At 42.9% G+C, this 14,162-nt stretch overlaps 1 protein-coding gene across 1 annotated transcript; it reads right to left on the reverse strand.

Annotated features, from left to right (window-relative positions):
* Window positions 1-763: 763 nt before the first annotated feature.
* LOC110538541 (bifunctional arginine demethylase and lysyl-hydroxylase JMJD6) lies at window positions 764-14,149 on the reverse strand. Its single transcript, XM_021625424.3, has 6 exons — window positions 13,667-14,149; window positions 11,975-12,363; window positions 11,568-11,854; window positions 9,220-9,355; window positions 7,930-8,068; window positions 764-7,102 (listed from the first exon to the last, which is right to left on the reverse strand). Exons 1-6 carry the CDS (start codon window positions 13,793-13,795, stop codon window positions 6,971-6,973), a joined length of 1,212 nt encoding a protein of 403 aa, XP_021481099.1. The 5' UTR covers window positions 13,796-14,149; the 3' UTR covers window positions 764-6,970.
* Between the last annotated feature and the right edge of the window lie 13 nt (window positions 14,150-14,162).

Here is a 14,162-nt window from a genome sequence, read left to right on the forward strand (position 1 = left end):
TTTATGCATTTTGAACACTTTGTTTCAGTGGAGGTAAGCGTTTTTGCCATGACCCCGGGTGTTATTCATCAAGTTCCACGAAAAATACAGTATAAGCCATAACATCTTTAAAATCTTTCTTCCATTATTTTATAGTCCTAGTTATATTCTCTCTTATCAATAAAGTTTTCTTCATGATTATTGTATTTATTATTTTATATTTTCTCTGTGTCCCTGATATTACCTTCCACCCTGTTAGTTTGTTGTAATTCTCCATTTAAGAAAAAAAAACTTCCTACAATGACACCACATTCAGGAAGTGTCATCATGTCTTTGGTGGGAAAACAATGGTGCAAAGCTAAATAAATATAAACACTCAGCTTTATTTATTTTTCCACATTTCATGTTAGTCTATATGTCCCACTCATACATTTTCACCCTGTTGGGCTAAATTACAGAGAAATTTAGCAACATTTCTAAATGTTAAAAAATGTGTGATAGAGAAGTTAAAATCCTGTTCAAGTGGTCACCATTATGCTAGCTCAATCATTCTCACTCAAAGAGCTATGGCTAATTTAGGCTCCAAATTCCCACCCTGTTAGGATTATGCACCTTACATGTGCCTGAGCTTGACCAATATGTTTTTTAGAAAAGTCAAACATTTCCTTTTTCTGATAGAATACTTGCATTTTTTCTTCCAAAAGTTATGAGGTCCAAAAGTCACCACATTGTAGGAATGAACCAGCTGATAGGTGAGAAAAAAGAAGAAACCTGCACACCGCTCTTGCTAGTATCGCTGCTCTTTATTAATTAAGCTTTACGTATCGGCCTCAAGGCCTTCATCAGAGTTTTTGTGAGTGTTTACAATTTGTACCCTTATGTAGACATTGCTCCATCCACATCGGTCCAATGCATAAAATGGGGTTGGAGTCGAGAGAAAATAAGCAAGTGTTACAAAATATAACAATGTGCATTTCATAACTATTCTAATAAAGTCTGTACATAAAATATTATACAAGCCTATAAAACCACAATGAGGACAAGTAAGTTTTCATAAATCATTTGGTACAATGCAAGAAAAAATGTCAGAGTAATCTGAAGTGATGGCAATAATTCATGTTCACATTTACAACATAACATGCATGGTCATTTCACCATTAAGACCTTTCTGGAGGGTGAAAATCCCAAAACATTCTCTTTTGCTCAGAGTATTATTTATATCCACCTCCCCCAGTGATGGGTTGAGCAGACCGTACCACCCTCTGGAGAGCCCTGTGGTTGTGGGCAGTGCAGTTGCTGAACCAGGTGGTGATACAGCCCGAAAGGATGCTCTCAATTGTGCATCTGTAAAAGTTTGTGAGGGTTTTAGGTGACAAGCCAAATTTCTTCAGCCTCCTGAGGTTGAAGAGGCGCTGTCGCGCCTTCTTCACCACACTGTCTGTATGGGTGGACCATTTCAGTTTGTCAGTGATATGTACACCGAGGAACTTAAAACTGTCCACCTTGTCCACTACAGTCCCGTCGATGTGGATAGGGGCATGCTCCCTCTGCTGTTTCCTGAAGTCCACGATCATCTCCTTTGTTTTGTTGATGTTGAGTCTGAGGTTATTCTCCTGACATCACACTCTGAGAGCCCTCACCTCCTCCCTGTAGGCTGTCTTGTCCATGTCGTTTCTAATGATTGAACTTATGTTCACTGATTCTGTTTGAGAGAAGGAGAGGTTTTACCTGCATAACACAACCCACATGGACATTTAATCAAGTAGATAACATGAGTGATGGAGTACGTAATCATGTTAATTTGGAACCGTTTTCCTGTATGTGGGTGGCAGAAATAATTCACGAGTGGTCATGAGTAGATGTGCTTGTTTTGAGATTTAAGCGAGAGCTACATGTAGCCACGTGTGCACATTTGTTCATACCCTTTGATAGTGAGTTATTAGCCCAGTTATAGATGATTTTCAATGGGGGAGTGATTGCTTCCTACAAGAACACAACACATGTGCATTTCTAATCATCTTTGAAAAGTGAGTCAAGTAAATAGCTTTTTTCTTGTCTTAAAGGGGCAGTGTTGTATTTTCAGACAGGCTTGAATAAACTAAGTACCCAATAGGCAGAGGGTAGCATAATTTGACTGGTTCTCTGTTATAACGGTATGGGAATAATAATGCATTTTATTTTGTAAAGTGGTTCCTTGCATCAAACACAACATTTTCAGTCACCTCCTTGTCTGAAGGACATTAAACAGATTCATGTCAAGCCCTGCATGTTTTTTTTCCAAGTCTCATGGAATTTAGGCCTACAATGAACACCACACATTGGCTGCTACTGTAGCCTGAATGATAGCTATTTCCATGTTCAAATGTTACGGGATGCATTTTCTCCATTGTTTCTGATGATAGGCCACTCTGGTAGGCCTACATTATGATCAAATAGCCACAGTAGCCTACTTGATTACTGTTAAAACTAACTTAAAGTGGGTACAGACTCAGTGTTCACAGTAAACGTGCACCGGAAGTTTACACAGAACTTTCACAATGTTCAAGTTTGCACTCAGCAGACCTGAAATTTGCTCAGTGCCGAAAACAATTAGAGGGAACATTGGTTGTAGGCCAAACCATTCAGATGCTACAGACGTTTTCTGGTCTGATGAACTGCGCTGTAGCTTTAACACTTTCAAACGCAGATGTGGAAAGGCCACATAGGCGGATGCAGTGGACTGAGACGCAGCCCATGCAAAAAACATATCTCTAGCTTAACCTAACAGATTTTAATAAGGATTAAGGGTTGCCATAATAAAAGGGGCTGAATATTTATTGACAAGATATTTCAGCTTTCCATTTTTTTAATTAATTTGTAGAGATTTTGAAAACATAATTCCACTTTGACATTACAGGGTATTGTGTGTAGGCCAGTCACAAACACATGTAAATGTAATCCATTTTAAATTCAGGCTGTAACACAACAAAATGTGGAAAAAGTCAAGGGGTGTGAATACTTTCTGAAGGCACTGTATTACCCTTACGATGTTCACAATGTCCATGAAAACAAACTGTTTGTGTGTACTCAGATCACTGAATATCCCATTCCCAAATGCCCTGCCCAATTTGACACTATCACAGGCAGATTCCAGCCAGCCATACTAGTGACGTACTGCTTCCTCAGTATTTATGATTCACTAGAGTTTGCTTTGGCAACTACCATCACAGGTACCAGTTTAGTAATCTTACAGATACTAAAACTATTAAACTAACAACTGCAACACCACTGATATGGGGTTATGGTAAGGGCAGGCCAATGGTTTTGGATAGTTAGTTGAACAATTTATTGATTTAGTTGGAAATATATAAACAATCTGTAAAGGGATTCTGATAAATTGGGATGAAACTATGGATATGTAGAATGAAACATACTAGCACGTTGCTGCATGAAAAAAGAATTTATTAACCCATCAATAATTTATTAACTTTGATCTGGTTAGCGTCAAGGTATGTCTGGGTGTACATCTAAATATCTTAAAATGGCTTCTTCTCATCATTCTCCTTTATCTGCCCTGATCTGGACCGACAGGATAGGTAAAAGCCCTGATCTGGACCGACGGGATAGGTGAAAGCCCTGATCTGGACCGACGGGATAGGTGAAAGCCCTGATCTGGACCGACGGGATAGGTGAAAGCCCTGATCTGGACCGACGGGATAGGTGAAAGCCCTGATCTGGACCGACGGGATAGGTGAAAGCCCTGATCTGGACCGACGGGATAGGTGAAAGCCCTGATCTGGACCGACGGGATAGGTGAAAGCCCTGATCTGGACCGACGGGATAGGTGAAAGCCCTGATCTGGACCGACGGGATAGGTGAAAGCCCTGATCTGGACCGACGGGATAGGTGAAAGCCCTGATCTGGACAGACAGGATAGGTGAAAGCCCTGATCTGGACAGACAGGATAGGTGAAAGCAATATGACAGAACCCTAATAGAGGGCTTCCCTTTTCCAGTCCTGCATATTTGGATCAGTGCGGCTGAAGGGAAGAGGTTGACCAAAGGAAGCCACATTAGACCACTGAGATGTACCCACGTAGGCTCCTGGTTCACACCATTCCCCCATCGGATCCAAGGCACTATGTGACCGACCCCAGGGATCGTAATAGTGCTAAATGCTTGACATGAGGTGAGCACCTAATGGGTTAAAAACAGCGCAAACACCAGACTCATTGACCACAAGTAGCAACACAACCTCTCATCTGCAGGCCAATGACAGTATTAATTGGTGCTTATAGGCACTTTTGTCTAAAGACAGTGGAAAACACCTACTGCACAGACATATAGCAATTCACATATTTCAAAGTACTTTCAATCATTTTAGATGACAAAGCCACATTTTTAAAGCACAAAAAAACAGTATTCACTTGACTCCATGTTAACCCCACAGAACAAAGTTATACACGCAGAATCTGCATTCAAGCCATTAACTTGTATTTGCTGAATAACAGTAATGTATTAGCTAGTTGCTTTTGTTTGAATTTACACTAACGAAATACAAAGCAGTTGAATCATTGTAGAGCAGCATATGCCACATAACCTAGAAGCCACGTGGAAAGAACCATGAATTTAGTCTGTCCAAAATATCTACCTATCCCCTCACATAAAATGTATTTGCAACATTTCACAAACAAACCCCCTTAGCTGTACTACACAGAGAAATAAGATCAAGATGTGCCACTACAAGGCCTACAATATGTTTAAACTTTTCCCTGTGCCAGCCCTCATTTCTACTTTCAACACAACTGTATCTTCTGGACTGTAACCTACACACTAGTGCCAAGCTAGTGTGAGAACTCTGGCATTGGTGCCCCCTTCTGTATGTGATGGAGAATATAAAATGGGGTCTCAGAATGAGAACACAAGATCAAACACCTAGGGCTCCTTTCGTGGAAAGAGGTTCATTCTAATCTTGGACTAAAAGGCAACCGTGATAGAGACTTCTTTGAAAGTGCTTTTTGGACCAGGAATAGGCATGATCTGGGTCTGGGAAATCAGCATCTACAACAGGGGCGTTACACTCATTTTGCCCCAAAGGGCCACATTCTGTCTTCACTGAGGTCCACTTCTATTGGTTATATTCCTTGCTGTCAAAATTGGCAAAAAATAGTTCTCTATCCATCAAATGTTCTATGCTCCCCGACTGTCTAGCTTTCATTTCGATGACTGTTAACAAGCTGGACAGAGTTTAGAGACTATAAAATGATGCCCACTATAATTTCTACACAGTTTCGATTTGGTGTCCACTATAATTTCTACACAGTTTCGATTTGGTTTTAGGCATGTCAATTGAGATCGTTCACCGGAAAAATTAGGGGGAAAAATTACAAAAAATGGACACCCCTGATCTACAGTATAGCTGTGTAATGTCAAATAAATTGAATAGTTTGATTTCATTCATCTTAAAATGTTAATTAATATAGCAGCAAAGGGCACACTTTTACACGAGGAACAATAACAATTGTTATCATACCATTTTGAAAATTGTGTGAGTTACCCATACGTAATTAAATTAATCCCAAGTGGTGCAGCGGTCTAAGGCACTGCATCTCAGTGCAAGAGGCATCACTACAGTCCCTGGTTCGTATCCAAGCTGTATCACATCTGGCCATGATTGGGAGTCCCATAGGGCGGCGCACAATTGGCCCAGCGTCGTCCGTGTTTGGCCAGGGTAGGCTGTCATTGTAAATAAGAATTTGTTTTTAACTGATTTAACTAGCTAAATAAAGGTTAAATTTAAAAAAATTATATAATAATAATTGAAGTCATAGAAACATTACATAACCAGGCAATATTGTTGTTGTTTCTTGGGTGGAATTTTGTTGTTGATAGCCCAACATTCATTTGTGGCACCTGAGAGTGATTCATCTTACCCAGCCTGGAGCTAAGGGAGTGTAGTATAAGCAATTTCCTCCTAAAAGGTCAAGCTTTTGAATGTCAAGCTGAACCGGCTAAATCTAAGTCAGGGGGGGGGGGGGGGGTCCCCTGGCCTTTACAGTTATTACTGGATGACTTGGGCTAAGTCTTGAAAAAGCTGTTGTTTCACTAGACACGTGTGCATTACAGATGCCAACAGCAGATAAATATGATATGAAAGAGAAATGCCACTATGCAATCTTTTCATTGCTTTCTAGATCTGTTAAATGGTATTGACTGGATTGTGGACTGTTGATTTGCAAAAACTGAATTAACTGAAACTGAATTAACTGTATTGATTGCAGGACATACGCATTCCAGTTCAACTGTTACTAGCAAAAGAAGCCCAGAGGATGAAAGCAGAAATGTTAAATAAAAAATATAAATCAGTGGCTTTTTTGCAGTCTACGAAGGCAGCATCTCCCTCCACCCTTACCCTGTCATTCAGTATCAACTTACAAAACTCACAGTACCCTTTAATATCTAAAGATGGTTAACTCTGCCATGATAAAACTCAACTGGCATCCCATATACTGCAAAGTAAAGTCAATCCAAAGCACACCTATCTATCTATCCATCCATCCATCATCTCACTGTGAATAGAAAACTTTTCCCCACTGAGCAACATAAGACCATGGCACTGTAGAGGAGACAGGCCAGCCTGATAGGCTCCCTGCCTCAGACTCAGTACCTGGTGTACAACAAGGCAACAGCCCACCTCTCTCCAAAGGTCAACACCCCTCCCTCGCACTGAAATACTGCTCTTCCCACACCCCACAAGCAACAGCAATATAGATTGATGTTTGACTAGAAGCTGAGCGGTGGCAGATAAATCTCCAAGAGGTCCGCACCTCAGGGGGAATCTCCTTTATCACAGCCTAGGGTTAGGCTGACCCTCTTATCTATCCAACAGACTGACAGAGGGCCACCAGACTCTCCTTTGGAGACACACAAATGAAAACAAACAAATTGGCCGCTCTTCATGCGAGAGTCCCCCTGGGTGTGGCCTTTTGGCGAGGCTGGGCGGAGCGAGGGGGTCACCGGGAGGAGCTGCGCTCTTTGCTGACACAGTCATCCTTGGTGCTGCTGTCTCCGTTGGATATCATACCGCACGTCTTCCTCTTCTTCCGCCTGTGAGACATGGCGTCCCCCTCCGAGCCCGACTCAGCCTGTAGGGGAGAGGGGCAAACCAGAGGCGGGGGAGGTCTTGGATACATCTCTCCATAGAACATATTACATGTCTGTTACATTTCATTTACATAATAGGGGGGGGGGGACTAGGTGTCACTGTCCCTCATACACAGTCTACTCACAAACACCCATTACCAATTTAACATGCTATATACAGACAATCATCTGACGACAGTAGTGTTCTTGTTCAACCAGTAGAACAGAATATTCTCTCCAGGGGGAAGGCAGGGCCTACCAACCATTACACAAGGGTAACCCCCAACCTCCACCCAACAGCTCAACCCGATATGGATGTATATGTAACTGGAGGGGCATGCTGTCCACCAAGCTATTCAACACCAGTTCCCCCAGTTCCAGAAACCCAAGACCTGTGGCCACGTTTCTGTGACCCAGCAGGACTACTTAGAGGGAACAATATAACCTTAACATGAAAGGCATTATATAGGAAGGAGCGTGTTAAGGCAGGGATATGTAATATATGCTCATTGTAAGTCGTTGTAATTTCTTCCATCATATCTGACTGCCTTCTAAATGTAACATCATGGCATGTTGTTGCCTGCATGCAGTAGTGAGAGAGACAGGACCTTCGCATTACAGCATTTCAGAGGGGACGTGTGTGGCTTACAGTATGTGTGGCCTTTTCACATGCACATGTGTGGCAGACCCCGTGACATCTGCCCACACGTGAACAGGTGCCTGCTGCCCTCTTACACCCAGCTCAGGGGTCCCTAGAGTAGGGGGCTACTGTATATCCATGTGTGAATGTCACACTGTATGTGTGTGTTTTTGAGGGAACAGGATGTACCTCTGAGTCTGAGTCAGAGGAGCTGGAGGAAGAGGAGGAGGAAGAGTCACTGGAGCTGTCCGAGGCGATGCCAGTTGATTCCTGGAGGTCCACTTTGTCTGCCAGGGTAGCCATGTCTGGCCTCTCCTGCTTCAGGATACTAAGAGAGATTTTATGTATGAAAATAAATACCCTCCTTGTGAAAGTTAGTGGATCTGGGTGCAATTATATTAGAACATTATCATTAAATACCATGTAAAGGATTATCAGAGGCCATTCTTCTACAATGTATTTTCCCATTGAGGTACCTACAAAGGCAGCTATGGGTGACATTCTTGCAAAAACTACTATAAACCGCAATCTGGCAGTATGATTTAATTTGAAACATCTCTTCAGCAAGGTCCATTATAAGGAGGCGACTATTTATGTATTGCTTGGTTATCAAACTCTAGTTAAATAATCACACAATATAACGCACATTGTTGAAGTTACAAATTAAATTACGCTGCCAGATTATAAATTAGTTTGCAGTAGTTTTTGCACAAATCAGTGCCCCTTTGGACCACGAAAATGTTGCCCAATGTATAGACTTATTGGGCTTTTGGTCCTCGTTGCTCCCAGGTCTCGTGGGTGGGGAAGAAGCATCAGAACTTGTGCCTTTGCACCAACACATCCCAGGCACTCGTACCCAGAGGTTCAATGTGGATGCCAGTGCAAGAGCGGGCAGGACCCATTCTTTATAGAACCTGCCAACACACTTTTTATTGGTTCCCATAAGATTGGAAGCCCAGAACCAAATCTTACATGAATGCTGCCCTCTGACCAGCTACTGGATTTGATGGGAGCGAGTGGTCGTGAAACGTTTGGCCTAGTGCGAGTGACAGAACCAGGGCAGATCCTATAGACCAGATGTATTCAACTCTTACCCTACGAGGTCCGGAACCTGCTGGTTTTCTGTTCTACCTGATAATTAATTGCACCCACCTGGTGTCCCAGGTCTAAATCAGTCCCTGATTAGAGGGAAACAATGACAAAACGAGTTTGGAGGCCCTAGAGGTTCACATCCCCTCCTCTATAATCATCTCGGCCATCTATGGGCCAAACTAACCCCTTCCCATCCGAAAATTCTAAAGATGCCAGGTGAAAGTTCACCCTTGCTAAATTGTAATTGGTCCAAATAAACAGTGACGCAAAACCCAGTGTGCAGAATTGTTCCTCATATTCCACAGCCTCCGACAGACAAAATATTTTAAAGTTTCTTCTTTCACGAGGTGTTCCTACAGCTGTGGGGGTTCTGTTAGGAGTGCTTACCGATACCACTTCCTTGATAGTTTGGGCCGGCCCCGCACAGTTTTATGCCACACGATGGGGAAGTTGGTGGTGCTGGCAAAGTTCTGAGTGATAGCGATGGTGGTGTCAATGTTGAGAACCACATGCCACCAGCCTCCTAGAGAACAAGCAACAAAGATGACCAGGATTAGGTTTCGGATCACCAAACCACCGAATGGCCAAGTACAATAATACACCATCTGACCTTCTCACATGGCAGAAAACATACTCTGTCCGAGGACATTTTGATGAAAATATTAGTCATTAGTTTACAAGACCTTTATGGAGTGGAGGAAGAGGTGGGTGGATAGACAGAAATAGTAAAAGGTATGGATGGACATCTTCAGAGGAGACAGAACAGCCTGTCCAACAGGGTTCTGCTCTTGAAACGAACACACTCCCTCACATACACTCTCCCAGCCATCAGGACCTAATATTCTGGTCTCCAACTTGTGTAAACAGGAAAAGTTCAAGATCTGAACCAGATCCAAAGGAAACAGAGTTTAATCCTGTCTTATCAGTCAGTTAACGCAGGAGGATGCAGGGTATTAGGGTAGGTCAGTAACACTGGATTAACCTCTGCAACCATGTCGATCACTGAGCCCTACAGTAAGTGTGGTTGTAAACAAGGTGGTGGCTACACTTCTTGTTGATATTCATGGAGAGAGCTAGCAGAAACTGGATAGCTAGGATAGCCCAGCTACATAGTGAAAGTGAAAAGCTGTGAATACATACATTACATATCACCGGACAGTTTATTACATACAAAATGGATCGCTCCTACAGACAGTGAGTCATGTGGCCGTGGCTTACAATAAAAAGCAGGCAGAGAGGCATCAAGTTACTGCTCGATTAAACGTTAGAATGAGTAAAACGAGTGACCTAAGCGACTGAGTTTGGTATGATCGTTGGTACCAGGCACATCAGTTCCAGTATCTCAGAAACTGCCACCCTCCTAGGCTTTTCACGCACGACAATGTATAGAATTTACAGAGAATGGTGCGACAAACACTAAATATCCAGTCAGCAGCAGTCCTGTGACCTCTCATGGATGAGAGGTCGAGGGAGAATGTGAAGGATCATGTAAGCTAATAGGCTTGCCACAAACAGACAAATAACGGCGCAGTACAACAGTGGTGTGAACGGCATCTCAGAACACACAACTCTTCGGCCCTTGTCACAGATGGGCTATTTCAGCAGACGACCATAGAGGGTTCCACTTTTATCAGCTAAAAATAAGACGACGCTGCTTGCAGTGGGCACGCGATCACCAACACTAGACAATTGGAAAGTGGAAAATCAGTGTCTGGTCCTACGGATCCCGGCTCCTGTTGCGTCATGCTGATGGCAGAGTCAGGATTTGGCGTAAGCAGCATGAGTCCATGGACCCATCCTGCCTGGTACAGGCTGGTGGCAGTGGTGTATTGGTGTGGGGAATGTTTTCCTGCCACACGTTAGGGTCCCTTGATATCAATTGAGCAACAAATGTTCTGACATTTTGTAGAATCCATGCTCCAAAGAATTCAGGCTGTTCTGGAGGCAAAGGGGGGGTCGGTACTTTATCTAATAAACTGGCTGGTGAGTGTATGGCATACATATACACACACACACACATATATACAGTACCAGTCAAAAGTTTGGATATATCTACTCATTCAAGGGGTTTTCTTTATTTGTACTATTTTAGGCTATCTTCAGTATACCACCCCTACCTTGTCACAACACAAAGGATTGGCTCAAACACATTAAGGAAAGAAATTCCAGAAATGTATGTTTAACAAGACACACCTGTTAATACATTGCAAGTGACTACCTCATGAAGCTGGTTGAGAGAATGCCAAGAGTGTGCAAAGCTGTCATCGAGGCAAAGGGTGGCTAATATAAAATATATTTTGATTTGTTTAACACTTTTTTGGTTACTACATGATTCCATATGTGTTATGCCATAGTTTTGATGTCTTCACTATTATTCTACAATGTAGAGAATAGTTCAAATAAATAAAAACTTGAATGAGAAGGTGTGTCCAAACTTTTTACTGGTACTGTATATATACACGTATATGTACATATACACACAGCTATAATTTATGTCTTCACAGCACATAATATTGGTATATCACTTCTCATCAAAGACCTTTCATACTCACTGTATGTTCTGCCCTACTTTTATATAATATCTTTCCTAACTAACTGAACCCTGGCCTTTTCAGATCTTGACAAATGATTCAAATTCTCTGAAGATTAAAACTACTTCACTCTCTCCAGTCAAACAGTATTCAAAGTGAAAGACAGACCAAACATCTATAAAATGGCAGCAGTAGCCCACTGACCAGGGACAAACACTGTCTCCCCTGGTCCCTGCAGAATCTCCAGGGGTCTGAACTCAGCAGGCCAGGTTGGCTGCTGGGTGCGTGGGTACACCACGTTAAACCAGGTGATGGCCTCATCCTGCTGGTTGCCCCCGTCATCCCGGGTCACCTTGATCAGCTCCCGTGGCGTGTGGGTGGGGAACAAGCACCAGCGCTTGTGCCCCTGCACCAGGGCATTCCAGGCACTCGTACCCAGCGGGTCAATGTGGATACCAGTGCCAGAGCGTGCAGGACCCATTACAAACCATCTGAGAAAAAAAGACAGAAAAATAAAGGGACAGGTGTTACTAGAATTAGTTCAACTTCACAGAACATACAATAACATTGCAGCTATTTTAGTTAACAATGTTACTGAGAATAGCTCTTACCTGTAAGGAGGCCGGCGCTTCTCCCCGGCGAACTGGAAGAGGTCGTCCCTAAAGTAAACTGGCACCTGGTAGTCCTCCAGCAGCTTACGGCGCTTGGCGTGCTCGCCGTAGCTGCTGTCGAAAATATAGAGTGGGCTGTCGTCCTGTGTGGACTCCAGGTACTCCACGTAGTACTTCATCTTCATCTTCACAGAGTAACCGTCATTGTCCTCACCACACTTGAACTTCTGGTTGCGGTACTTACGTTTGAGGCGCTCCATGGTCCACTTCTCACGTGCGGGCCAGGTGTCCTGACAGTTGAGCAGCACCACAGGTTTGTAGGGCCTCTCGAAGCGCTGGATGAACTCCTCTGCGCTGAGACGCAGGGTGTCCACACGCTCAACATTGTCCTGTGAGACGCATATGTCATGTCAGTTTGTGTGTGTGAAAGAGAGAGGGTTGAGGGCTACATTTCATGAATGTACGACTACTTTAATCAATAACATTTCTACCAATATAAATTACATTGAACTGAATTCAAAGGGAACACTAGTCATTTCTGACTTAATGCTTCCCAGCCATTGGGCCTAGTATTGGTCTCACGGATTGAGGTTGAGTGTTTCACAAAACTGCATCACAATAAAAGATCAACTGTTTTTGAATGCAATGCAACATTAAGGAGTAGACTCGGAGGAAGACCATTTGATCGGGGGCAAAGGGAATACAAAAGGTCATGGGCATTTTTGTTCTGCTTTTACATGGAATGACGGGGTCTGAAAGTCACCTTTTTTAAATGTATTTTACTAGGCAAGTCAGTTAAGAACCAATTCTCATTTTCAATGACAGCCTAGGAACAGTGGGTTAACTGCCTGTTCAGGGGCAGAACAACATTTTTACCTTGTCAGCTTAAGGTTAAGTTCAGAAGCTCAACCCCAAAAGAGAAGGAATGAAACAAAAATGCTGAGATGAGTTGTTAACCTATAGGACAACTCTTGAAACTACCTAAGCTTCGAGTGTCATGGGTATTCTTAGCAACCCAGAGCAGCCCTTCTTAACTCTTGTGATGATAACAAATCTCCTGCTGAACCACTTGGCAATAAGCCAGTATCCCACATGAAGCAAAGAAAATGCCCTCCAGTGGGCTTATTTCAAACATACAGTTAAAAATGAAGTTGGTTTTAAGATCAATGCATTATCAATCATACATTGTTGTAGTGATTGTGTCAATATAACAGTGTTTAATCAGGACACACTGTGGAAAAAGTATGGGCTTTCCTAACCATGGTAGTAGTTGTTTATCTCTGAGGACAAGGGCAATAATTCCTACAGACATAATACAATTACAGTCTTCTTATAAAATATAAACAGTGGATCGAGGTGGACAAAATACCATCAGGCCGGCCGGCTACCTGTTGATGGTGACTGGCTAATAATCACATGTAAGCCTCAATGAAATACAAATGTAACAATGTCACGATTTCACAAAAAATGAACTATACACCGTCAAACCAATGTGGTCAATAATTAACCGAATGGGCTGTGGCACAGCTTTTGAGTCCAGACTTGACAGTTGCGCCAATGAAGACCGCTGTGCGCTGAAAGTGCAGCAGCAGCCTACGTGACCATCCGCACTGGTTTTGTAAGGTGAAACGTGTTGAAAGAGCCAACATGGCTGGCTAGCCTAGCATGGATAACTTGCTACCGACAGTTTACCTTCACTGAGCGGTGTGACACATCGAAAGTCTCGCAATAATCATGTTTCGTCCAGTCTGAAGAGTCCTTCAGCTCAGGTCTGGCGCTCCGCTTCGCCTCTTTGATCCTCTTCTTACTTTTATGGTTCATTCCTGCGAATTTAGGCACTTTAGTTAGCTAGCTAGCTACACTGGGGTGCATAGACAAACACATTTGCTAGCTTAACTTGCTAGTAGTGAAGTGAACGTTAGTTGAGTGGCTAGTCTGGAGTCAAAGTTCAACGGTAAGCAACTTCATACGAGTACTTTGTTGGTGTTACTGAAACACGACACGTTGGCCTTAAAATTAAGATGTTGTTCTAAGCGCACTTTTAATAGCGAGGAGGAAGCTGCCCGGATGAAATTAGCTAAGGGGCTAACTACAACAATGCTCTTGCAACCAAACCCGGGGTCCCTACAATTTAAAACCCGCCCACCCAGAGAACCGTAGGAAGCTCCTTGGTCACATATTTTAGCGA

Source organism: Oncorhynchus mykiss, chromosome 12 (assembly GCF_057628025.1).
Source record: "Oncorhynchus mykiss isolate SJ-2025 chromosome 12, ASM5762802v1, whole genome shotgun sequence".
Classification (NCBI taxonomy): Eukaryota; Metazoa; Chordata; class Actinopteri; order Salmoniformes; family Salmonidae; genus Oncorhynchus; species Oncorhynchus mykiss.

Excerpts from the sequence above, each read along its gene's own strand:
- LOC110538541 (XM_021625424.3), bottom strand. The coding sequence starts at position 13,795 with ATGAACCATAAAAGTAAGAAGAGGATCAAAGAGGCGAAGCGGAGCGCC. Across the intron at positions 11,855-11,974 it reads AAGCGCCGGCCTCCTTACAG|ATGGTTTGTAATGGGTCCTG; the intron begins GTAAGAGCTATT and ends TTTTTTTCTCAG. Across the intron at positions 7,103-7,929 it reads CCTCTGACTCAGACTCAGAG|GCTGAGTCGGGCTCGGAGGG; the intron begins GTACATCCTGTT and ends TCTCCCCTACAG.